At 41.5% G+C, this 26,791-nt stretch overlaps 1 protein-coding gene across 17 annotated transcripts in view; it reads right to left on the bottom strand.

The window, feature by feature from the left end:
* HTR2C (5-hydroxytryptamine receptor 2C) overlaps positions 1 to 26,791 on the bottom strand; it is a 140,111-nt gene that overhangs the window by 35,927 nt on the left and 77,393 nt on the right. For all 17 annotated transcript variants that reach the window (XR_004497235.1, XR_004497228.1, XR_004497229.1 and 14 more), the window contains one exon: positions 12,794 to 13,436. Coding sequence is in view for 6 of the 17 variants with exons in the window: in XM_033514025.1 (XP_033369916.1) it covers positions 12,794 to 13,178 (385 nt within the window). In the remaining 11 variants the exon portion in view is untranslated. The remainder of the gene's footprint in view (positions 1 to 12,793; positions 13,437 to 26,791) is intronic.

A 26,791-nucleotide genomic window follows, 5' to 3' on the forward strand; every position in this document is an offset into this window, starting at 1 on the left:
TGAGCTGGCCCACCACATCCATCTCTTCTAAAAATGCAGCAGCCTATTGATCTGGTCTTGGCATTTCACCAGCATTCAGATTGAGCCCTTAAGGAAAGAAATTATGATATTATTGTATTGATCACATAAAGTTACTGTACACTAAAAAGAAATCTTCTTTTCACACAGTGCTCCCGATAATATAATACAGTAAAAGCACCAGATATGTTAGGATGTACACAAATATATCAAACAGCAAAATGCTGATGAGGCATCCATCTACATCCAGCAACAAATTTCCTGAGTGATGAAACAGCCTCCAGTTGTGCCATGGGACATTTAGGCTGGATATTACATAAAATTTCTTCACTGAAAGGGTGGTCAAGCATTGCAAAAGGATGCTCAGGGAAGTGATGGAGTCACTGTCCCTGTCAGAGGTCAGAAGATATGAGGATGTGGTGCTCATGGTTTAGTGGTGCCCCTGATAGTGTCAGGTTTATGGTTTGATTTGATGATCCCAGAGGTCTTTCCCAACCTGAATTATTGGGAACATAGAACACAGACTGAACAAGGATGAAAGAGCTTTTCAATGTTAAGTCCAGACAGAGAACAGAAATACAGCTGACCAGCCTTGGGGCTCTGGGCTTTCCCTTGAGTTCTCTGCTATCTGCAGCCAGGAAAATGAAGCCATGTGTTAATCTTTACAGCAGACTGCAAGAAGACCATTCCTGGAAATCGTGGCTGCTCCTTGACAAGTGCGGAGAAACACATTCTACTGCCTATTTCCTCAGCCCAATTTCACTCTCCTGAGGTTAAAAAGAGAGAGCAAGTTCTCAGAATGAGATATGTCCCAGATATTTGGTGCATAGAAGTGTTGCTAGATTTAGCTGCAGGCACCTTCTAGGAAGGAAAACAAGGAGTTTGTGGGTAAGAGAAAAGAGAAGTAAAAGCAGTAACTGATATGGGGTGTTCAGGGTGGACAGAGTGGCTGAAGCCATTGAGATGCATTCCTCCATCACAGTTCACCCATGATCACAGCTGTCTTAAAATCTGGGTCACAGATATGATGCTTCTAAGTGAAGAATATTTTATTTCTCACTTAACTAAGGTTGGGGTAAAGGTTAGGAGGAATTGCTGCTGTTTCAGGTGCAGGCAGCTCCCCTGCTCACTGAGCTGCTGGGACAGCAGGCTCTGGTGTGGCTGGGAGGCAGTGAACATTTTAACTGGGTCTTTCTCCAGATGAGGAAGAGACAAGTGAATCTGTATGCACAATGATACAGACTAAAATGAACTTAGTCTTGGTAAAATGTTTGCAATTCTAGTTAAATTCTTTCTCTTGACCTTAAAATTTTAAGAATGGGGATGAAACACACACAAGAAAGAGTCTGGGTGTGTCTCACATGGCTCCAGTTCTTGGAGCTGGTTCTGTTCTTTCTCTCAGATGAGGCTAAATTTGTCTGTGGGAAACACATAACCTGTCTTCATTTTATTTGGTATCTCCATGATCTACCTGGTGCCTTTATAAAGCACCAAATTTACTGCTGGAACAGTTTATCATCATAGGGTCTTTCTTTTTATACTTAACAATTCAGGTTTTCTCATTATCTTGTATCAATTTCTGGTTTGTTACAAAGCATGTGAGTTTATATTTCTTTTCAACTAAACTCATAAAAGTTAATTACAATGAGGCAATGCACTTACAAAACTACCACTGGATCTAACAGGCTATTGTCATAAAAAGTAAATAAAGATTCATGCATTTTAAAGCACATTTAGCTTCACTGATCTAGAAGCAAATTGTGCATGAGAAGATTGCACTGACGGCATTAAATCTGCTGCTGTATTTAAAATGACATCACTAAAACAGAGATCTATACAACAGAAATGTAACTATGTACACTCCAGATTTTGGGGGCCTTACCCTCCTGTGAGTTTTAAAACCTGTTGCATCCTCCAAAAATTTTGAGCAAAAGGATGAAATAAAAACTGTAATTGGATCTAAAACTTTATTTGCATTAAATAACATTTAAATGAGAGCCATTCAAAATTATTCTAATGAGTCATTCTTGCACATAAAAGATTTATTTTGGTTGGGCAATTCTCAATTTCACCAAGCAGGCAAGACAGACCCATCCAATTTAATGTCTAAAATATGAAAAATAGTTCCCTGATTGGATGCAACATACGAGCTGTGGGTAAACTGGAAAAATATAAGGCCATATGTTCAACTAGAATAATAGGATTTAGTCCATTTAAATCATCTGAAGTATTTTAACATTTCCCTTCACCTCTCACAAACGGGCAGGGTAAAAGTGGACTCTGCCAGTTTCTTCTCCATGTTTGTAGAAGCAGCATCCAAGGAAACATCCTGGTATGCCTGGCTGATACTTTATGTGGCTTGTGCTCACCTAGAACTGCTTCCACGCTGTGTTTTGGGGTGACACCACATGTCCAGTTGAGCTGTGGAGCTGGGAGTGCTGAAAAAATCTTGCCCTCACTTACCAAGAGTGGAGCTTTGTTACCTAACCTGCTCTCATTGCTACTCAGCTTCTGGCTTTGCTTCAGAGCCCAGCCTCTCCCAGTGTAGAGGTGACTGGTCCAGATGACCCAGTGATGACCTCTTGAGCCCTGGCAGAGCTGTAAGAGGAGAAATTCTGGTAACAGGTCTCACTGGATAAATGAGAAAAGGGAAAGCAGCCCAGTTCATCAGCTTTTGAAGGAAAGTTTCAGACTGCATTTACCTCTTAGAAAGCACAAAGGTCAATGGAGACCTGTTTTTTCACACTAGTGTTAGGATTTTCTATTTAAAAACTGATTCTTGCAGGAAAGTTAAGGGTTTTGACTCCATAATAAGTTGTTCAGAGATTCATCCTGGCTTTCTATTGCTACACACTGAAACACACATATTTTGTCCTCATAATCCCAAAAGAAGGTAGCTGGAGGGAAAGAGGCTCTGGAAAATGGAAGATATGTCTGCAAACAACAGGACACAAGAAGTCAGAAAGTTCTTCTGAATCCTGAATTCCTGTGGGATCAGGAAACTCCCCTTGTAATCTTTGTGGTTTCACTTTCTTATTTGAATTATGTAGCTCAGCACAATATTTTTCTAAGGCAAATTTGCTTCCTTTATATTTTAAGTATTTTTGGTTTTAATCAAAACCAATGAAATTACCAAAAAACCCTCAACAGTCTCAGCCAACCCAGAAGAGAGGAGTTCACTCCTTTCACAACAGGAAAAGGAAAACATGAGTGTCTTAGGGAGAGCCAGCCTCACCAAGCCAATGCAGAGGCAATCACAAGAAGCTTTTCATGCCAAACGACACTAAGGAAATGGATGCCCACAGAAACACACTTTAGAATCAGGCCCTGCACAGACCAGGAGCACATTTCAACACTGAGCTGAGTGTTCCACACTGTGCAACTCTGGGTCACCTTACCTGGACAAATGCCAGCTCATTTCTCTTACCTGTATGTTCCTTAAAGCTCTAACAGGAGACTGGCTCCTGCTTTGGATGATGGTGCTGAAACCTAATGAAACCTAATGAAACCTAATGAACAGTAACAGCATGAAAGGAGCTGCATTGCAGTGGCAGAAGAGATTTCCTCAGACTTAGAGGAGAGCAGCAAAACATCTCAGATCCTTCTAGATGAAGGATGCTGCTGCAGTCATGCCAAGAGCTGCAGTCATGACCAGGCAGGAAGAGAGTAGAGGTTGGAGGAGACAGAAAATTGCTCTGGCATAAGTCCTAGCCTCTCTGCATGTCCTGTCAATGTTCCCACTGACTTTAGAATAGTCAGAATCTCCTCTCATGGATTTTGTAGGAAGCCATTCCCCAGGTCCCTTATGCTTACAGTTATTTACCTGTAGCCTGCTGCCACTGACCAAAATGGAGGAGCAATCCATCTAGAAAATAAATTCTAAGGTGTTCTGTAGCATTCCCAGTTTTCATTTTTCCATATTTAGGGAGGGGAAAAAAAAAGAAAGTACTGGATGTGTCACTTTAACTCTGAAATAAGGTCTCATGCTTCCATGCAGGTTAGAATAACTGGTTTTGTTCAGGCCTCTCTGCAAGAACCTCTGTGTAAAAACCTGTCAGACCCCTGGGGCAATGAGTCTCTGCAGTATCCCTTGGCGAGCTGTGAAGATCTGGGCTACAAGCACATTTCTGTGGAAAATGCCAGGATTAGCTCCCAGCCTGGCAATGTTGCACATGCCAAGGCTGTGGCTCTCACACTCCTGACCTGCCCAGTGCCAGGCTGGGATGCTGGCACAGATCCCCCATTCCCTGCTCTGGAGGGCACACCGGGAGCTTTGGGATCCTCTGCACCTCTCTGGAGGGGTGTTATTTATCTAAATCTAACACAATCTGACTCAAAGGGTGTGCAATCTGTACATTTTGTTGCAGCCAACAGAGAGCAGCCATTCAGCTTTCTCCATGACCAGCCCTCACAATGGAAGCTACCAGAAACAGAGGCTGCTGGAAGAATTTGTGCTTTGCTCATCTGTGCTGGACTGAGCAGCCTGAGCTCCATGGGCAGCAACCTCATTCCTGGCAGATCACAGGCTAACAGCCCCATTAACCCACAGCAGGCAAAGGAGCTGGTTACTGAACAGCAAGGGGTTTGAGGAGCAAAAAAAAGTGTGTTTACAAATGTGGAATGTTTATTGTTCTCTCATGTTCTCTCCTATTGCTGGCGGATTGACAAGATCCTCTTGTCAACAGGAACAAACACAGAGAGGACAGTAAAGAATATCTCTGCCTATTCCAAGAAGCCAGCCAAAGTCAGAGCTGGATGATATACAGGTGGCACAGGGTGAAGAAATAACAAGAAAGAGGCAGGTGGTAAAAAAATTAAATAGCAACTGTTCTGCCTTTTTATCTGACAGCAGAATTTGGTCTTCAGAGTCCTATAAACTAATGCTCCAAAATGTGGATAATAGCTGAGCTCAGATGAGTCACAAAGACCTGGCACAAAACTGCCAGGCCCTACCCACAGCAGTAAGCAAGGTGCCATTGAAACTCTCTCTGAAGCTGGCATTGATTTATTCTGGTGAAAATTATCTTTGTACCACAAACCCTCTGCTGTATCATCCAGAGCCCAGCAGCAGAGGAAGCAAGATCAGAGACCTAAGGCAAGGGGTCCTCTGCTTTCCTCCTGGAAATAAGAAAAGGCTTGCCACGTGCAAATGACCCTGAGCAGTGGGCAGCAAGGTGCAGGGAACAGCTCCTGTGTGAGATGGGGCACCTTGGGGGCCCAGGCAGAGCTGCTGGCATCGCTGTCAGATGGACACACTGAGCCCTTTCCTTGGAGGAAAGAACCTGACCACAGAAAGCAGCTGCTGCTCCCCACAAGCTCCAGAGCTGCCCAGCTCATGGCACACACCAGCAAACTGAAGTCTGGATCTCGCAGCTTCATGGCCCTGGAGTGGCTTCTGCTGTTTGGGCACGCTGGATAGAATTTGAGCTTCCCAGCAGTGTTACAGGGTTGGAAATTAAATTTTCATTCAGCACTAGAATAAATGTTAAAGTTGCCTGATTTTTGCAAGAAAAAATTCATATTGTCAACACAGAAATTCTAGTTTATGGCTTAAAATATAGTCAGATACACCCTGGTGATTATTGTGCTACTGGCTAAATTTTTATTTTTTTGCAACAGATCACCATAAAGCTGGCAGAATGGGGACTTGGGCTCCATATGCTGCAAAGTACTTCACCAGCAATGAGAATAAACCCATCCCTCTTCCAACTTCCCAGGAGAAGTGCTGCAGACATGGAGACACTTCCACAGTCTCAATCAAAAGTGCAATTAGACAAAAGCACTCTAAACAGTTTCATTTGCCATGACATGCTCCTCGGGATGCCTCCAGAGAGCAGGAGCCAGAGAGAGACCCTTATTTTCCCACAAGACATCAAGAGGTGCGTGGCAGAGCAGAGCCCGGGCTCCCACGAGCTGCAGCAGAGCAGCTACAGGGGAGAGGGGCTGCACTGAGGAAAGCAGCAGCTTCCAGAGCATCTAATGAAGAATAACAGCACCCATTCCCAGAAGGAAAGTGCAGAGTAGAGCCCCTTGTGGAACGTGACCTTCCTGTCCATAGCTGGGCAGGACAGCACGTACCAAAGCTTTGCTGAGAGGCCAGGAGGGACATGTGCACTTTTTATGGCCAGCTCTTAACCCCAGGGCATTCATGCTGCCCCAGAAAACACACAGCAGTGCAGGGAAAGATTCCAAAATATCCAGAGCCAGGGGGTAATTGCAGCTGGCTGCACCCAGGAATTGTAGCCCCAGACACTTGCTCTGACTTTGGCCCCTACACCCTGGACACAGCAAAGAGCCTGGTCTGGGTCAGGGTTTGGGGTGGCTGTGCTCTCACATGGGGCACAGGAAAGATTCAAACCATGCTGCCAGACAAACCTGGGGCATTGCTGCCACCAGGTGCTGCCTTGTTGTCCCTTCTGGTGGGGCACAGGGCTCTGAGGATGCAATTCAGGTGACACTTGGGGTGAACTGCCTGCACCTCTCAGATATGTATTCTGGCTGTCACATCCTGCTTGCCATGATAATACTGCAAATTTACCAGCACAGAAGCCAGCTAAGGGAAGGACAGACTTGTCCTGAGGGAGAGAAAAGAGCATCCATACCATCCATACAGAAGACCTATGCCAGGTCCCCACGAAATTCCTTAGGAGGAATTTTCAGTGAAAGCCAAGGTTTTACTAAAATCTCAATTTTTGTGGGGCTAGTTCTTATTACATTAAAAGTGACAAGATTTTTAAATCTGTCTGCACAGGTACAGCATAAGGAGAAAGAAAAGCTCAGTTACCAATAAGTACATGGCCATCTGCCCAAAGAAGTGATGGCAGGTCAAGTGCTGAACACTGTTATAATTTAATCTACCAGAAGACAAGCAGATCTAACACCTGCAGGTGTTAGAAATGAGGAAAAACTGCTTTCCAGAAGATCCAAGTACACTCTGTAGCTCTTCTTGCTCCACTCAAATTTAGGTTGAGACATTGTTCAAAAGACAAATACAAATCCATTTAATACTTTAATGCTATTAAAATACACCTCCAAATTGACAACAGTCTGTTTGCAGACAGCAGAGACTTCCCTGACTTGCTTTCCTGAATTTATACAATTTATTTATGGACTGCCCCATTGCTTTCAAGTCTTGTAACCAAAATCCATTCCCAAAAGGAGGAATTCAGCAGAAAGCAAGACAAGATGTAAGCCTGACCAGGAGAATTTTTACTGTCCCCTTCGCAGAGCAGAACCTCACCATCAGTGCTTGTTTTACACAGCACAGCTGCAGCTCGTCATGGAGGAGGTGGGGACAACCCTTCTCCTGTTTTATGGGCTGCTCAGTTTTGGATCTTCCTCTTAGTCAGCCTGGTGAGGACTAAAACTCCAACAGGGATTAGAAAAGTGTGTATGAGGAAGTCACTTCAGTTAAATGAACATTCCCAGACAAGAGGAACAATCGGTGCAAGTGTTACTGGTGACATTTTACTTCACTGAAAATAAAAACTGCTTTAAGCACCGTGTCTGCATCATGGGGTACCTGTGCCCACATAAACAGCTTAACTGCATCCATGGTCTTACACCATTTCTGCTTCCTCTTCATTCCTGGTCAACCCTCAACTCACCATCAGGGCTAACAACCTGGTTTTTGGGTTTTTAGCATAACTACTATAAAACCACAACATGCCTCTAGAAGAGTGTCTAGCAGATTTTTCTACGAAATTAATTGCGATAAAAGGAAAGAGATGGAAAGGAACAGAAAACATTCATGTTAATTTGCTAATTTTGCTAATTTCATAGGAAGCACTTATCTCAATGGAGAATATTGCACTAGAGCCATACACAGCCTGCCTGTTGAGAAAGTCCTGGGGATGGGGCTGTTGCATGGATGAACAAGTGAAATTTCATCAGTGAGGAAAAAAAACAAACATATATAAAGTCCAATGACTGTATCTATCTCATATTGGTGCCATTCTGCAAACATCAAATTTTACTTCTCATCTTTCATAACAGAAGCATATAAAAATCTTGAGGAGATTTTCAGACAAGATGTCACTAAAAACACACATCAAAATAATGAGAAAGAAAAACAAAAGACTACAATAAGTTAAATTGCTCTGACAGTTTTTAAAAGCAATTCTGCCTTAATAAGACTAGTGAGAAGATGACTTTAAACTACCATGGAGAAATGTGGTCTTTCCTTCAAAGTGCTTTGCATTCCTCAGATAATGACACTTTCCTCACTCATCTGGCTTCCAGTTTTTGTTGTCCACCATTAAAAGTCTAACAAAAAAAAAATTAAAATAAAGTAGATTTAAAAAAAAACAGACATAAAGGATGGATAATCTCAGACAAAATCAAAAATGAAATCAAGAGGAAATTTATGTGTGTGGAGCAAATCCAGCTTTCAATATTACAATTAAAAGCTCTGACTCAAATGTTTTTGAAGAGGGTGATGCAAATATAGGTTTAATAGATTTAATCACTGCTGAGAAAAGGTATGGAGCATGAGTCCCTCCTCTTGACAGATATTATCACCCTCTCCAGTCCTGAGCTCTTGTGCTGATTTCAGCTCTTCAGTCTTTGACTCTCACTTGACCAGAAGCCATCAGTTTTCCAACACTGCAAGCCAAAGCTGTGTAGGTTCTCAATGCTGTTTCCAAACGTGATCCAGCAGAGAATCATCATAGGGTGGCACATTTTCAGCAGCTCTGAAAAATCCTGCAAGTTTACATTTAGCTGCCTCAAGCTATTTTACAACCAGGGCCCTATATTCAATGAGATACAGAGTGTATGTATTTAGTATTCTCCCCCTCCTCTCACTCTAAGCACAATTTAAACCTTGGGTAGCAGAAAAGCTGTTCTATGGATTTAGGCACATCATACAGAGCTTTCTTTCCCAACAGCAACACAGGTATGCCACAACTTAATCCCATTTGTCACATCAGGTAAAGAGGCTGTTGTTCATGTGGAGAAAATTCAGTAACAGGACACTCAATATCTCAACTAAAGTTTCCTATGTATCTAATAATCTGGAAAGAGGGTGAATAATGATGTAATAGGTTTTCAGATTTCACAGAATTATTTGGGTTAGCTGAGATTACAAGAAAGCTTAGGGACTTGGAAAGAATAAATGCTGCTGGGTGAGCATGCAGTATAGCAGCCCATGGATCCTGCCAATGGCAAAAGATAAACTAACACTTCCTGCTGGATATAAATTTCACTGCACACACCCCAGGTAAAAGGTGTCATTGGAGAGAAAAAAATAATCCCATCTCTGAATTTATGACACAGTGGAAGCAGTGTAGGAGTTTCCATTCACTCACACCCTAGCAGAAGAATAGATTGTAGTGGTTACTTAGCACAAACAGAAACATTGCACATTTAAAACTAACAGGAATAAATAATAATTTCTGAAAGTAATGCAGCTGTCAGCTGGAACTTGGTGTAGTCAAGAGAAATTTAAACCCATGACTTGATACAGTCTTTAAAATGCCTGATCATTTCTAGGTACCTGAACGTCACAGCGACGTGCTGAACTGCATTGCTTCCTCCCTCTGCAGGGAAACCAGCACCAAAGTCTGCCCAAGCACTCAGCACATCTCTGTCACCACACCATAATGATGGTAATTATCAATAATAACAATAATGTGGGTGTAAATCTGCTCTGGCAGCTGGGGCTGATGAATGCTGTGTCCAACACCAGCCCCTGGAAGCTGCGTCAGCCCCCCAGCATCACAAAGGGAAGAGTCTGAGCTGGGAGTCACAGAGGGGTCTGCTGGCTGCTTCTGGGCCACACTCTGGCAACTTATTGGCAGCTGTGAACCTCCTGCAAGAACCAAAAAAGCTTAATATCCTCTGCAACATCCACTCAGATCAGCTGATGAGATTCTCTTGCATTCCTTCACCAGCCCTCTCTTTCTTGCTCATAACACACGACATGATGCAAACCCACTGCTGCTTGTCCCTAAAGTGCTCAGAGGTGAGGAGACAACCCCACCCACTGTCTGAAGCTCCATCATGTGTAAGATACCTGGTGCCCTATCAGTATTTTTATAAAAATACCAGTATTCTTAATTAATCAGGCATGTCTCCATTGAGATGAAATGCTGTGTACATTTCTCATTTATTCTCCCCAATACATGCTTATTAATTAGCATACTAATTTGCTTAGTTCTTTAGGAACTGCATGCCAGGAAAAAATGTTCTCAGTTGTCAAATGCAGCTCATCGATTACTGTAAGACACTTACAGACTAATTGATAAATATATCCAAGTCCTGATTAATTGGTGGAAAATCCATCATGCTGCATCTTGCTGTCCCTTCCCTTATAATAAGACTCTTGAATTAACTTACAACTTGATTTTTCCTTCTTTTAATTAAGAAAACCACCAAAAGCCAGAACTATTTGTGGAGGGTGTGTATTCAATTTTCTGGTTATGCTCAAAGTGAAATCTACTTCATTTACCTTATTAGCCCAAAAGTAAGGAAATGAGCCTGCTCTGAAATGAGTTACTCTGTCAACCAGAATTTATCTTTGGGGCTGAGAGAGCTGATGTGGAAACTCAAAAGTAATTTCTTTATTCTTCTATTTGTTATATGTATTTTTTAAAGTTCCTTTTTGATTACACAAATTAAAAGTGACTTCTACAAATCTGGAAGAGATGTGCTGCATACACTTCTCAGCACAGCACGTGGCAGACTTTGAAATAGCCCAGTGTAAGATTATGTAGACTGTATGGCATGAACAAGGTAAAATATACAGACTGAAAATGACTGAACATTCATAGTGATGTTTCCAAGCAGTAACACTCTCCCTGCTCAGTCCATGGCCATGCACCCTCATTATCTCACAAGCATTCTGCTGATGTAAGAACATTTTCCCCCTCCTTACTTCCACAATTTCTAGCTTAAATAATATTTAAAAATATATTTCACTGGGGTCCTACTCAGATCAAGCCACAAGTTCCTCTGGGGCTTATTTTTCCCCAAATGGAACTTTTCCTCCTCCCTCCCTCCCAAAGCCTGAAGGCAACATGCCTGCTTTGGGCCAGCACCCAGCACTGCCCCAGCAGCTTAATTTCTCAAAGTTTTTCCACAAATTTTCCATGCCTGTCCTGAAATTACAGTTTTTGCCAAAAAAATCTATGTAGTACTGTTTTTCTGTGGGGAAATGTTTGGACTATCAACAGCCAGTACTGGTTTTCTGGTAAAAAAGGGGAATAATTACAATGCCTCTTCAAATCAGTGATATTTCCTTGCTGTGAAAAGGGTGGCATGCTTTACACCTTTAAACTACCTTAAGTAATCATTTTCTGGGCAGAACAGAAAATCCATTTCTATTAGTTTCCAAAGACCTTGAAAGTATGAATGTAGGAAGACCACTTCCATAAATTCACCTTTTTAGAGTCACTGGCTAACACAGAATTTATGCAAGTGGAGGTCTGTCACATAATTCAGTATTTATATGCTCCCTTTCAAGCTCCAGGGAGCTGGAGTAAAATGCTAAAAATAAAATACACATGTTGTAATACACACAAGATTTAGAGATGAAACTATTCTGACAGTTCAAAATAAAAGATTTTTGTGCATAAGATCTCCATAGCTAGGCCTGTACCTAAATCACATATTGATTTAACTCACTGTGGACAAGTTATATAAGCTTTGGAATGATGCATGCTTGATCAATGTGCTTTAGAAATTAATCTCTGCCAGACTTACTTACTCATTTAGGCAGGTGAAGAAGTCAGATAAATATCCCTATGTTTTACTTTATAGGACAGTAAACCAATTTCTAATCAAATTTGTAAGTAAACAGCATTATTTGTTTCCAAGAAATATTGATATTAAAATACCATTCTAGGAAAATCTGAAAAGAGACTTCAAAAATTAACAAGTTTTGTCTTTGAAATACACAGATTATAAAATTGATACATGAGTATACAAACATGATGATCAGAGATACAAAGAACAAAATACCCCTTTGAAATGTCCAGGGATGGAGACTCCTAGTACCATACTGAACAAAGGGATTTGGAGTCTCAGCTAGATGAAAGTTAGATGTATTTGATATTTTACTTCTTTGAAGTGCTAACAGTGATTCCACACTTGAATACAGTAAAGATACCCCACTCCATTGCAAACATACTGACCCCAATATGGGGAGAAATAAATGTTTACACCTGTACAGGCAGGCCTCTGGGTGCTTTAAAACAGAGCATATTCTCAGGTTAGAGGTAGGGAAACTGAGGCACTGAAAGGCAAAATAACCCCCTGGAAGGCACAAGGCAAGCTGAGGTACAAACACCAGGAGTGAAGGCTTTTATCTGAATGCCAAATCTACTAGTGCAAACCGACTTTCTGATCCCCATTTGTACTCAAATCCCACTGATGGCAGCAGTGGGAGCTCCAGGACACATCCTGACCTGGCTTAGAGCTGGGTAGGTCATGAGCAATGAACTCTCTCCTCAGCTTTTCTGTGAGCTTTTGTGTCCTAGATCAGTTTTGGGGCAATCCAACCGAAAGGTAAAAAGCTGAGTTGCTGTCTCAGATCCTCTTGGTGGCCTCAGCAATCAGAACCCCCCAGCCTGACGTTATCCACGGGTCATTCCTGGCAGCAGGGACACAAGCTCTGCTCCCAGCAGAGAACAAACCTCAGCACAGACACATGACCAAGGACACACGGACAATCCCAAAGCTATCAGCACAGGGAAAATCAGGCACAACAGGTTGCTGCAGCGTCGGGGGACTCCCTGCAAAAGCAAATATTCAAACTAGGAGGGAAGGCACTTACCGTACAGGATTGCAATGAGCGACACGGGCATGACCAGGATACCCACCAGCATGTCTGCTACTGCCAGCGACATCAGGAAGAAGTTTGTGGCATTCTGCAACTTCTTCTCCAAGGACACAGCCATAATTACCAGTATGTTCCCCCCAATGGTCAGCAGGATGACAACCAAGATCAGGAGGGCTGGCCAATTCTTCTCCCTCACGGACATCCGAGAGACTTCGCCCTTCTCAGAGGTGTTGAGAGGATCAGATGTAGGCAAACTCTGGTTCAGAGTCAAATTGCTGCTTAAGGACCAAGCCATCAGACCACCGTGCAAACTAAAATCCAGTGTAACAGACACTGTTGTTAAGCTGAGTAATATTCCAGTGCTACTTAAAGTGCTCATTGTCTGGGGCTGGTTTCTCTGTCTTTTAACCGTGCCTCAGAGACGATCCCTTTTCCAAATTCCAGGTCCAAGGCAGATGCCGAACATCACGAAACCTGAGCCAGAAAATCATTTGATCTTCCATAGTGAAGCAGACCTTACAGAAATTAGCGTGGAGCTCTTCTAGTGTCCTTAGGAGTGGTAGATGACAACCATTGACCACCAACCTCAAGGGAAAGGAGACTTTGCAATCTCCAGCTGGTTTCCAAGTTCACCATTCTGAAAAGTAAAAGGAGAAGAATATTCTTCACTGAAACCACAGTATACACAACACCTTCTTTACTCCCCATGCAACTGACATCCTTATTCTTCCCCTTCCTGCTGGCTAGGACATTATCCAGACTGCAAGTAATTTATCTGAGGAGCACAGACTATGCCTACAATCATGGGGGAGAGAGGCATCGGTGTGCTCTGGCTGGTTAAAAGCTGATTATCACTAATTAAATGTTTTGTGAAACCTGCAAAAGCAAGTCTGAAGAACAAAATATGTTTCAATTGATATCCACTTCACAGATACTCTGATGCTGTGTAAAATAGTAATTGCAAAAAATTCCAACCAATCCAGACAGCGCAGCCAAGCACAGGGTAATCCATCACCTTAAATGGAAGGGTTTGGATATATTTTACATATTCTGAGTTAAAATGAAGGTGATGTAAAAACCCTCAGATCTAAATGATTAACTTTCCTACAATAACAAATGTTGTAGTTTGGTTTCTCGTGGGAAATGAATGGTGGCTAAGAAGCAGTATCTATTAGGCAATGTTGTATGATCCTCCTGGACAAGACAGACAACAAAGAGTTAAGAGGAAAAAAAAAGGGCAACCTTTCATAAAAACTGAGCACTTATTTCTGCTTTTCATCTGCTTTTGTTCCACTGCTTCCTGCTGGGCGTGAGCACACAGCCAGGCCAGTGAGCCCAATCCCAGCAGTCTGCTCAGGACCACTGTCCCAACACCCTCGTCCCACACACACTGGGGGGACAGATTTCCTCACAGCATCTCACATGATTTGTGCTACTTCACAAAGTAGCTGACAGTGAGGGCAAGTGTGATTATAACCTGAGTGCCCATGTAACACAGGCCAGAGATCATCATGCTGCTGCTTCTGAAGTCCTTCAGCCTCATGCTTTGAGCTAATTTGGTAAATTAAATGTACTCTTGACTTCAGGCACATGCCTGCACCCACTGAAGCTGAGGGCACGTATCCCCAGTCCTGGTTAAATCATGTCCTTGGGAACTCAATAATTTTGACTGCCAATCCTGTACAACTGGTGAAAACCAGCAGCTTTGCTTTGCACTTCCACTGAGCTGGAGTTAAGCTCCTGACAACCACGTGCAGCACAGGGCTGAAAGCACAGGAGGAAAGCACTTGGTGGAGCACTGGTATGGAAGTGGAACAGTATGTAGGATAAAATCAGTAGCAGGTAACTTCTTTTGAACACATCCTCAACTTTTTGTGCAGCCCACAGGAAAAGAGCTATCATTGTTAAATAAACATCAAAATAAAAGCCAGATTTTAGCTGTTGAATGCATTGTGGAACACATCTGACACAGCAATTTACTGTGGTCCAGGTATCAAAAGCTAGATGTAACTAATGAGATTACATCAGATTTCATTTAAATAGGAAGTGCTCAGAGTCCTATAATAAAATGTTTAACATTAATGAAGGTTTTGGAACCTTGATAATGGGCTTTGTGCACAAAAATATTTCTTAAATGAGCAGTTCCTACAATGAACCCAGATTTGCCTCTGCTTTGTAGTTAATTACTCCCAGAGGGTCTGTAAACCTCATATTTAGGACGAAGTTTTGCATGATGGGCACAGAAAATAATTTTGCAGCTGCACATGCAGATGAATGAACAAGTGGTCATTGGACCGTTTATTTTTTTCCAACTTAACTGGTGTCAATAATAAAAAAAAAGATCTCTAGAAAGTTTCTAAATACTTCAGAATATTTTTTCCAAAACACAGCTTTTAAGTCAAAGTAATGTTTCCAAATGACAATTTTCCCAAATCACCTTTCCACAGTGAAGGAGATGCTGGGCAGCCAAAGGATCATGGACAGGACACGACTTAACTCTAGGTCATAAAAGCAAACAAACAACCTCCAAACAAAACCACACCACAAAAAAACAACTCCAAGATAAGGCTTCTGAATTAAAAATGTCTATTTTTATAACTGCTCAGGTCTGTATCCTGAAATGGTGAGTAGAGTCATTCTCTCTTGCATTTCGCATATTCAGTTTGAAAAATCACGTGGGAATTTGACTAAAGGAATGCTTAAGACTGGGTTCCACCTTCAGAATTAACTGTTCTATTCCTTTGTTAATACTCTTATTATTTTACACAGATCCTGGCTTGAAGTCATATGTTTTCATTTTTACTGCATCCCTCAGTCTCCTCAAGGTAAAACTTTATGACTAATTCCTTCAGCTACAGTCTTCTAAGCACACCACTGTACCAGAAAAATAATTCACAATTTATTCATGGATTCTGCATTTATTTAAGAACCATCTCCATAATTTTAAATTGAAACATGGGCCCATCACATTTTTTTTTTTTTCCAGTAGCTAACATCAAAGTACATATACTGAATTTTGTGGTCAATCATCAATTCCAGTTCAATCTACTACTGACAGTCCTTAAAATGATAATTTAAACATTGAACAAAACCAAGTTCTTTTCTATGCCACTCCTACTTTTTTAAAAAGTAAAAGAATTATTTCTTTTGGCACATTCTTTCCCTTCAGTCTTTAAGTCCAGTTTAAAATAAACTGAAGGGAGAAAAACATTTTTGTCTATCAAGAAACACATGAATTATTTAAAGCAGAGGTTGGCATGCTGGAGTTTTTGGATATTCCAGAAGGCTAAGTTGGAGGGAAACAGAAGCAACAATGGTTAATAAGCCAGCACAGGGGGGGCTCACATGTATTTGGGAGTATTTACCACCATTACATTTGCTAAAAAGAAAAAAAAAAAACCCAAACCTTTCTGGGAATAAACACAATTATTTTTTTCCTTTGAATTAAATGCATTCATCTTTAGTTGTTTTATCCTTCAAAGCTCAGAGCACTTTTTCCTGGAGAGAGTCAGCTGCCTGCTGAGAACTTGAGATGCTCCCTGGCCCCCAGCCAGGATCCTGCCCCTCCTGGGCAGACTGCAGGGCTCCTGAGCTCTCCTGAATCTTTGAGTGAACCTCTGCGACTCACACCCTGCTTGTTAACAATGTGCATTAGAAATTGGGTAAGAAATCAAGGATTGTCAGTTTAGCCCAAAAAAAGAACCTGAGTTTCAGGCAGACTGAGGATAATACATTAATTCATGGTGAGTCGTGCTGTAAAAATCCCCCAAGTACTTAATGATCAAAAGTGATGACTTTCAGCAATTCCCTCCCCACAAGAAAAACAAGAAACATCCAGTGGCATCATGAGCACAAAGGCCACATGCAAGAGAGGCTTTTCTCCTCCCAAACTATTGGGAGTGTCCAGTTCCCTGAGTCACATTCACATCTCCCCAGTAACCAGATGAAAGCCAACAAGCTGCTAAAGAACATTTTTAGATAATCAGTTTTTCCTTCAGCCTTGATTTTGATGGTAGACCTACATCAGGGAAAAAATAAATCTGAAGTCAACTAAACTGAACTGCAATACTGCAATTTTTGACAGGAAAACAGTTGCAGATAGTTCACAACTATCTGAGCCAGATAGTCAGATGACATAAATTTTTATAGCTCCATGAAGGCCTTTATAAAATGGCAAATAATTTAAAATTATATAATAGAATACACAATTTATGCTCAAGAAGGCAGATTTAAGGCTTCATTCTTCACTCTAAAGCTGCATTTCTTGCTATTTGCATCTTTATTATTTTTTTTAATCCACTGCCAATTTAATTTTCACTTTTTTTGGAACAGAAGGTTGCTTTAAAATACAGATTTTCATGGCAAACTTGCAAAGGCCACTTTCATTTTAGTGATTCAATAAAGTCATATTTTTATATTAAGAGAATTCTGTATTTTGGGCAGTTGGAACTCATCTTTCTCCTTTTTGTAGCAGCACTAGGAAACATCCTTATTTCTGTACAGTTCTATTTTTAAGCAGCAAGTGAGAATGCTGCAAGTCCAATGGAGATGACCAATGTGGGAGGAAGCACATTAAACACTGGGTTTGGTTCAAGCCAGAAAAAAAGCTTGGAACAGGGATGTATTTGCTGCCTACATCTACCTGCTGGTACTTAGAGAAGACACAGGGAGACTCCTCCAAAAGCTGGGCAGCAAAACAAGAAACAATTGTGACAGTGATAGAGCTAAGGAAATAACGTATGAAGTAAGAAAAAAAATAGATGAATCTCAGTGCATGTAGTCAGACAAGTGGGACACAGAGATGTGGGATCTCCATCCTTGCAGAAGCTCAAAACACAGCTGAGATCTACCCACAAACACCCCACCTAACCTGGAAGTTAGTTCTTCCTTGAGCACCTTGAGGTTGGACTAGAGACCTTCAAAAAATCCCTTTCAGTTTAAATTATTCTATAATTGGATCAGAATTGCACTTCTGAGCAAAGCTGCCCAGCATGGGGATGCTTTTGAGGGATACAAGCCTGTGCTTGTCCCTATTGCTCAAACTGAGGATTAGACCAGCACATCCTCTCCCCTTTGGTTTTCCCAAGGACAGAAATAAAAGTGTGTGGCCAGGTGGGAACACAGAGCTGTGAGGAGTGTGCCTGCTGTGGGATCCAGAGCTGTGAGGAGTGTGCCTGCTGTGGGATCCAGNCAGAGCTGTGAGGAGTGTGCCTGCTGTGGGATCCAGAGCTGTGAGGAGTGTGCCTGCTGTGGGATCCAGGGCCCTACAGCTGCACCATCTCGTGCCCATCACACCCAAAAGTGGCACACACTGGTGCCAGCCCCTCACCTTGGGACACCTGCTGAGGTCACACATGTCTGAGGATCCTACAGTTCAAGCACACTCTGAAATGTGGCAATTTTGGAAAGCCCCAGCTCGTTTCAGTCACTTGGCAGCATCAGGAAACCTCCTTGTCTTTTGAAAGCCTCCACTGCCAACACAGAGGCAGTGTTTCCACAGTCACTGCAGTGGGGAATGGAGTGAAAACTCAATGATTATTCTGTAGATACCCACTGCAAAGTTAACTGAAGTTGCAATCCAGAGAAGAAGTTATGCCTAATTTGACTGTTTTCCTGAGCTACTCTTGAACTTGGGAATATATTATTAGCACTTTGTTTAGAGATTTTCTTTCCAAGGAAGAATTTGATATTTCGTCTTCTGTTTTGCAAGAAATTCTGGAATTTTTCCCAACAGGTACTGGAGATAAATCAGTGTAAAAAACACTTAATAAAACCTTAGGGAAACCTCCCCAAACACAGCTTTTCACCAGTCTTTTTTAATTCTGACACAGAAAATACCTATTTAATTACTTGCAAACTAAAAAAAAGAATATTTCATTTTTTCACAGCAAGGGGAAAATGGATTTTCTCAGATACGAGCTCAAGCCATGATATTTTGTAGGGTCATAATAATGAATCACTACCATTCTGTCCAAAAGCAAATAGCATCAATTTCCCTCTCTGTATCTTCCTTCATACTGAGTCAGAAAGGCATTAATTTCTTTTCCAGACATTTCAAGGCAATACAAACACACAGAAAGATCTTAATCTACCTTCTGGCAGTAAGACCAGCATCCTTTTTATTTCCCCTTTGTGGAAGAGCACCTGGGAACCTCACAAGAAGATGCAGATACTGTGCCACTCCCTGCAATGATAAACTTGCTCTCTTGGCTCAGACATGCAGAAATACTACAACAGAATAAATCTGAATCTCATCACACATTGTCCCAACTTCTTGAAATGATTATACCCCTGTTGTTCATATTTTCTGTGAGTAGATATAATTCCAACCTGCCTCTCTGTTTTTTTGTTCCTTTTTTTTTAAAATACACATGTCCCCAGTGGCTGAAATGCAAAGCACATATTAAGTCTCTGCAGTTAGTGCATTTGTCATGGCAATCCTGACTCTGATTTCCTATTGCTTCAATAAATCACATTATTAATGAATCTGGATCATGCAAAGTCCTATTAAATGCAATCAAACCCATATTCCTGGACTCACAGCTGCACTATTTGTACAGCTGTGCTCCTGAAAGTTCTACTGAGCTTGACCGGCCCCACAGTCTGAATTGGCTATAACCTGAATTTATCTTCATTTATTTATTTATATAGGGACATTTATCTTCTGCCAAACTTTTATACCCTTAATGCCACAATATTGTGGGTATTTGCTCCCTGGCACATGGAGGTTTGAGAGTCCACAGGATTCCCAGAGCAGCTCTTTTGGTTGTAAGGACCTGGCTTCTGCCTCTGGTGTACAGTGATATTCCCTTTGTCCCTTTTTAATTCATCTGCACTATATGGTAAACAGCAAGAGTGATACTGGTGGAAAAATCTTGTGTGGTAGCTTTTTTACACTCAGCTTTTCAGGGCTCTTGTACTAAACTACTGTTAAATTTTTTATTACTCTTTTTAAACTTTCTTTCTCTCTAGGAAACCAATTTTTCTTCTTCTCTCAAATGTTTTCAGTTCTTTGTTTATATCAATAAAGTCTGCAAGTGAGCACTCACCCAAAATTAAACATAATTAACCAAAGCAACAAAAACACTTGCTTAGCTTTCTTTAACTTCTGCAAGTTTTAAGGCCAGGCCTATTTAAAAGCCAGAAGACTCCACAATTTTCAGCAGTTTTTGATGTACAATGCTCTACTCACGCGTGGTTGAACAACTTTACAGCTGTAAGCACAACCACAGCAAAACACACCTAAATACGTACACACCTCTAAATAAAAAATAAACATCAAGTGATTTATATCCAATTCATGTTTTAGGGGAAATATCACACCCAGTGTCAATGAGGCTGGCATACTTTAATGGCTGTGCACAGTTTGCAGCAGTAAGAGAGCAGCAGTCAGCATGGACAGAAGAAGGTGAGCACTGAGCAGCTGTGAGTCAGAGCCTGAGCGCACCCAGAGCACGCACACCCCTGCCTGGGGGAGCGCTGGTGACTCACTCATTACTTAATAAGTCAAACTTCTTAATCAAGCAAGAAATCCCGTGATGTTTGTCTCAGAGCTTTCTCTCCATTCCAGCTCTCTGTGCCTTCTGAAATCACGCCATGGGATCCCTCATCTTGCAGAGAAGACACAGATTTCTGATGCAGTGACATGGTGCTCACCCTGCCCATCATCCCACACGAGATCCAGGGGAAAATCTCCCCTTTTCTGCCCGGGCAGTCTGAGCCCTGGTGCCCTTGCACAGCCTGGTACATCACCAGCACGTGGCTGCTCACCATGGGGCTCACAGGCTGAAACAGCTTCTCCCCTAAATCTGTTTTCCCTGTCAGCACCCCAGCCTGCAGAACTCTCTAATTCAAGGAGATATTATTCAGTACAGGTCTCCTCCCTGCTGTGGTGGTGCACTCTTAATATAGGTTACAGAGCGCCTCTCCTGTTGTCATTGCTGTCTGAATGTCTTTAAAAAGAATAAATTGCAGCATCAAATAAGCCAAGGAAAAGGAAAACAAAGCTCAAAGCAGAATAAAAAGTGTGCCTAATGAACTGACAAATTGCTATGGACTTTTGCTGTAATAGCTTAATTAAATATATGTTTTCACATACCTGTGCAGTGTCAGAGAAAGTATTATTGAAAATTTCATAAGTTAATTGACTTTATCTTATGCATAGCAACAGTTGATATAATAATTACATAGAAAATATAGCTACTCATATGGGGGTTTTCCTTTTAATTTCCTTTTCTTTTATTTTTTCCTTATAAACCCAAAAGGGGATGGCTGACAGTATATATTAAAAAAGCCAAGACTTTTCTGATGCATGTATAATATAACTGGATATTTTGATAAATATGTACTAAGGGAAACTCTAATGATAAAAGTAGGTGAAAAATAAAACTCTTAAAAACTGGTATTTAAAAAAACAGGAAAAAGACAAAGACAAGACTGAAACAGTTAAAGCAACTGGTCTGTGTGATGCCTTCATTTAAAGATAGAAAATGATCCACACAATTATAAACCTCTTAGTTTGACCATAACCAGGGAAAAATTCAGAACAGATTTGAAAGGAAAATTTGAGACACAAAAATGTGTGGAAAGCGCTGTGAAAGGCAGCATGAGTTTCCCAGATGTACATTGTAAGTCTTGACTTTGTGTCTTGGGATTTTGTTCATCTGTTCTGTAACACCTCATTCTTTAGGAAAATAAAAATAAAAACTAAAAAAAAAAGGCAGTGTCTCTAACTCACACTTCATTAAACCATTTGATATGGTGTCACCAGGGAAGTTATTATGTAAACTCTAGAGAACAAGATGAATAGAGCAATTGTGAAGCTGCCATGGTATTGGCTGCAAAGGAGATGAAAATGGATTAGACTGAAAAAACAAACCCTGTTCTGGAAGTAAGGTGTCTGTTGAGGCTGGCAAGGTTTGATCTTGATAGTAAATTAGGGGGTCTTTGTTTTTTTGCTTGTTTTTAAATGTTGCCTAACCAAAACATTTACTTTGGGAATTAAATATATTGATAATTCAAAACCAAGATTCAGCACCCACATCATTAAAGGTTGGAATGTAACACAGGAAAATTGGAATGACTGAAGACTGAACAAATCAAATAATAATGAATTATGATAACACAAGCCATGAATAACTAAAAGAATTTGGCTGTAAACTATGAGTTTATCAGTCGGAAACAAAGATAATTACTTCAGCATCTGAGCCATATGTAGGCACAAGTGGGACATGAACGAGACAAATATAATCTTAGCTATAGATATAGCAAGCAAGGGATTTCTGTATGCTCCATCACTCCAAAAGCAAACAAATACCTGCCTCCTCCCCTATCACACATTGACTGTTTCATACCATAAGAGGCCACTTTAATCTGGATGTCTTATTCCAGATAAATTCTGCATTGTGATGCTGCTCCCAGACCAAGCTAGGGGACACATCTGAGCTCTTACACTATAGTAAGTCACAAGTATTTTCAATTAAATGACAACGCCCAGGGGGCCAGACAGAGCTCAGTATAGTCAGTCTTGATTTGCACTAGAAAACAGGCCAATTGTGTTGAAACATCTCTTCAATATGATTAGAAGCAGGCTCTTTATTTAGGGAAATAATTTAATTTTCAAAGCATTTGACAATTTTAATAGACATCATCTATGAATAAGTCAGGGTGCGTAATATGCCTGGAGCAGGAAGAAAAAGGCTCATTAACTTTGAGAGAATAGACAGATGGGCAATGTTGGGGTAGTGCTCTGACAGCTCCCACATTATGTAAGCAGAGGAGTGAGGAGTCGGGCGCCGTGCGCATGTGTGCAGGAGTCATTTCCATGGGAGCAAATTGCACTGACACAAACTGTCATCTGACATCAATATATGAGTCAGGGAAAATGAAACGAAGGAGACAAAACATAATGGAAAATACTTCATTTTCCAGCACGACATGAAAGGCAAAGGAGGTCTGTAAAAGCTGATGTAATTTGGATTAACCTGTTTCTCCTTCTGAGCGTACACAATGGAATAAGGATTTTGTACAATCCAGATTCTGTCCCAGTTGAGGTGTGCTGAACCTGCAGAAGAGGGAGCAGTCCTGAGGTGCTGAAGAGGAGGAAGGTGCTTGGTTGCATTTAACAAAATGGTTAGAACCACTGAGAAGAACATGGAAATAGGAGAGAAGCTGTAGACAAAATCAGCAACATAACAACGGAGAAGGCTGAAGGCTAACAAAGAAATGGAAAAGACAACTTCTCATCTCAGTGACAGCCCAAGAAGGAAAACTTGCATTTAGAAATTCAAACAGGATCCAAAGCAGCCACTTCCTTTTTAAAATGAGTATTCTTCCTACATTTACCTAAAATGTGGGTGAATCTCTCCGGTGTACCAGCAGTGTTTTCCAGACAGGCTGTGGGTGCTGCTGTGTGGTCACAGACCCAAAGGGAGCTGTGCCCATGTAAGCAGAGGGGTCAGGGACCAGGTTCTCCTTCCAGGGCTCACACCAGCATGGGTATATCAAAGGGAGGGCATCACATACACTTTTATTCAACCCTACTGAGGAAAAATAATGAAACTATCATAGCAATTTATGTATGAATCAGGTAGTGTCTGCATGTTAATGGCTGAAACAAAGACAGCTGAACTCTAATGGTGTCAATTTTTTCTTGCAAGTGATTACTAAATTGCTTCCACTTTGTCAGCAACGTAATATCTCCATGAACAGCTCAGAGTTAAGGAAGTGACAAACCCCCAATTGTCAAGAGGAGAAAAACAACACACATCCACATCCACTGAAAGTATGTTTGAAAGAGAAACACTTCTGTTCCTCTGGTAACAACAAGCCTTCACATGAGGGAAATTCTCCATCAGAAACAGCAGGGCAAGTCCATCATTCCTGGCTTCTGATCTCCAACACCATCAGTATCACCACAATAATCTGGGTGCTGCTACTGTTGATTATAAGTGAATGAGAGTTTTGCTGTGTCCAGTGACTCCAGCGAAAGTGTGTTTGGAGGCAACATTTGAAGTCTTTGAGCAAAGAGTGTGTCCCTTTCTTGCCAAAGTTCAAACAGTGGAACAGTTTGAGACAGAAATTGATTTAGTTCATAAGTGCAACAACAGCACACAGCAAGCACTGCAGAGAGAGACATCAAATGAGGTTGGGGAGGCACAGAATCAGTAGCAGAGAAATCTCTCTGGACACTGAGCCCATTAATTACCTCTGTGGTCAGTGTGGGGATGAGGATACCACCACCACAGCCAGCCTGTGTCTGGGAGCCAGCTCTGCCAGTGCTGAGCTGCATCAAGGGGAGTTTGGGATTCCAGATGCACACACACCTTGTGACAAAAGGACACAACTCTCTGCAGGCTGGATTGATTAATTAATTATGCTGACCTAGTAGAAAACAGGAAAGCCAAGAAGCAAAATCCCAAAGCCCTGATTCCTCTATTGCTACCATTTTTTTTGCCCATTTCCTGCACATTAAAGACAAAGGGAGGTCTTGTCCCCAGTATCAGCCAGCCTGGAACAGTTGCAGAAATAGGGCCTGGGTATATTTGTGCAACAACACAAACACCTCTCGACTTCTGTGACAGTAAATTGCAGCTTACATTTGCATTTTCCAAAACCACTACTAATACAAACAATACAAATGATCATGGGAATATCTAAAGGTAAGTAACAATATTTTAAGCAACTTTACACCAGGCAGTGTAACCATTACAAACATGCTTTGATAAATAGCAGTAGTCTAAAATCGAAATAATTATGTTACTTCCATTAATTAACAGGCAAGAAAATACTTACCTGTGCAGGTGACCTAACAAATATCATCATGTAATTTAAAAATTACACTGGCAGTGGTTTTCTCTCACACACATCTGACTCTCAGAGAAGATTTGGGTATAAAGAGCAAAAAAGTAGCCAGGACATTTTTCACATCCCAGTTTTATCAAGCTAAAACAGTCCAAATAGAAGTAGTAACTACTTGGTGAGGTTGGAATCAGCTTCATTCACATGGGTCAACAGAAGCATGTCCCAACTTGTTGATGTTGGGAATCAGTTTGTGGGGCTGAAATTGTGCCCTTCATTCAAGGGAACACAACACAACACCCTGCCACCACCACTCCTTGCTGTCTCCTTTGCAACTTAGAGGAAGAATTATTGGACCATCATGTGGCTGATGTGTGAGGTGCATGGTTTTGAACTCATGCCTGTAGCTTACAGGGCCTTTAGTGAACTGTCTCAGGAACTCCCAGAAGAAAAAACAAATTCACTCCTTTAATATGTGCCCCTTCCTTAAGGATGAAGAAGGTGGGATGCAGAAGCCCATAGCACTGAGCTACACAAACATCTGACCCTTACTGCAGGAAAACTCCTGCGTGGAGTGTGACACAAGCCAGGTTTCCAGTTACAGAACTGAAGTTTCCATGAGTTTGCCCTAGGCAGAATGCTTTGTTCCAAATTATAACAGACCTCTCAATGTTCTTAAAAGTAGTATCTTACTCAAGCACTTTATTCTGCAAGTCTGAGCTGTCAGAAAACCAAGGGGGTCAGAACAGATACTGGCACAAAACAGGATGATGTTCTGTGATGGGAAACCCCTTTGGGCAAGAACATCATCAAGTGGTGGATAGCATAAACTGCTGGTGCTGATGTGCTACTGAACAACACTTCACAAGAGCTTCAAAGAAATCAAGATCTGGCAAAACAGACACCTGTACATTATCCCAGAGCACTACCAAAAGCTGGGAACACCCATCATTGTACAAGAAAGGAGGACTGGATGAGGGCACACATGGCGAGACTCAGAGGTGACCTTATCACCCTCCACAACTCCCTGAAAGGTGGTTGTAGTCAGGTGGGGTCTGGTCTCTTTATCCAGGCAGCAGCTGACAGAACCAGAGGACACAGTCTCAAGCTGCACCAAGGGAAATACAGGTTGTATATTAGGAAAATTTTTTACAGAAAGGGTGATAAAGTATTGGTATGGTCTGCCTGGGGAGGTGGTGGAGTGACCATCCCTGGATGTGTTTAAAAACAGACTGGATGTGGCACTCATTGCCATGGCTTAGTTGAGGTGTTAGGGCTGGGTTGGACTCAATCATCTTGAATGTCTCTTCCAACCCAGTGATTCTGTGATTCTATGTTCACCAAAGTGGGGAGCACCACCCAAGCCGTTAAAAACCTCAGGGATGGATCAGGCAGACAGCAGTCATTAAACAAAGAGGGTAAAAATATCAGTTTGCAGCTTCTGAGCAAAACCAAGCATTTCAAACCTAGCTGCAGTCCCAGTGTTTATCTGTGGCTGTGAGAGCTGCTACAATTGAAGATGTTAGAAACCAAACATCTCTGAAACACTGGAGAAGGTCACCTATGTACAGCTGAAGCAAACCAGGAAATCCTCTTGCAGCAGTTTGTATCAATCAAAAATAATCATGGGACACAAGAGGATCCTGTTTGAGCTGATAGCCAGCACAAATTAAGACACATTACCTTAAAACTCTTTCATTATTTCCAAATTGTGAGACTTTGCATTTGCTGAAGACCAAGGGATGGTGCAATTATTATTACCCTTGCATACACTGAGCTAAGGCACAGAAAATTCACCAAATGCAGGGACCTGAGCCCCACAAAACCTGCAGACAGCTCTGTCCTGGGCTGAGAAGATGTCTGAAAGTAAAGAAACATTAACTTAATCCTGCCTTCACTTCCCAAGCAAAGCTGTGTGGGAGGACAGACATTGTTCAAGCACAGAACCAAGGACGAAAGCCAAAAAAACCAACTACCAAAACCTAGAGATTGTAACTTCATTGAGGATTCATAAGGCATAACAATGCCAAACAAAAGTTTTTCTCTTTAATGCTTCTATAGCATTAAACTCATTTAGAAAACTGAAGTAGATTATACTTTGTGCTTTCCAGATAAAGCACTATTGTAGTCATTTGGATGCAGAAGGGCTTTATTCTGCCAAAAATATCATCCTCGTGTTGCAGAGCAGAAGCC

Source organism: Parus major, chromosome 4A, assembly GCF_001522545.3.
Source record: "Parus major isolate Abel chromosome 4A, Parus_major1.1, whole genome shotgun sequence".
Taxonomy (NCBI): Eukaryota; Metazoa; Chordata; class Aves; order Passeriformes; family Paridae; genus Parus; species Parus major.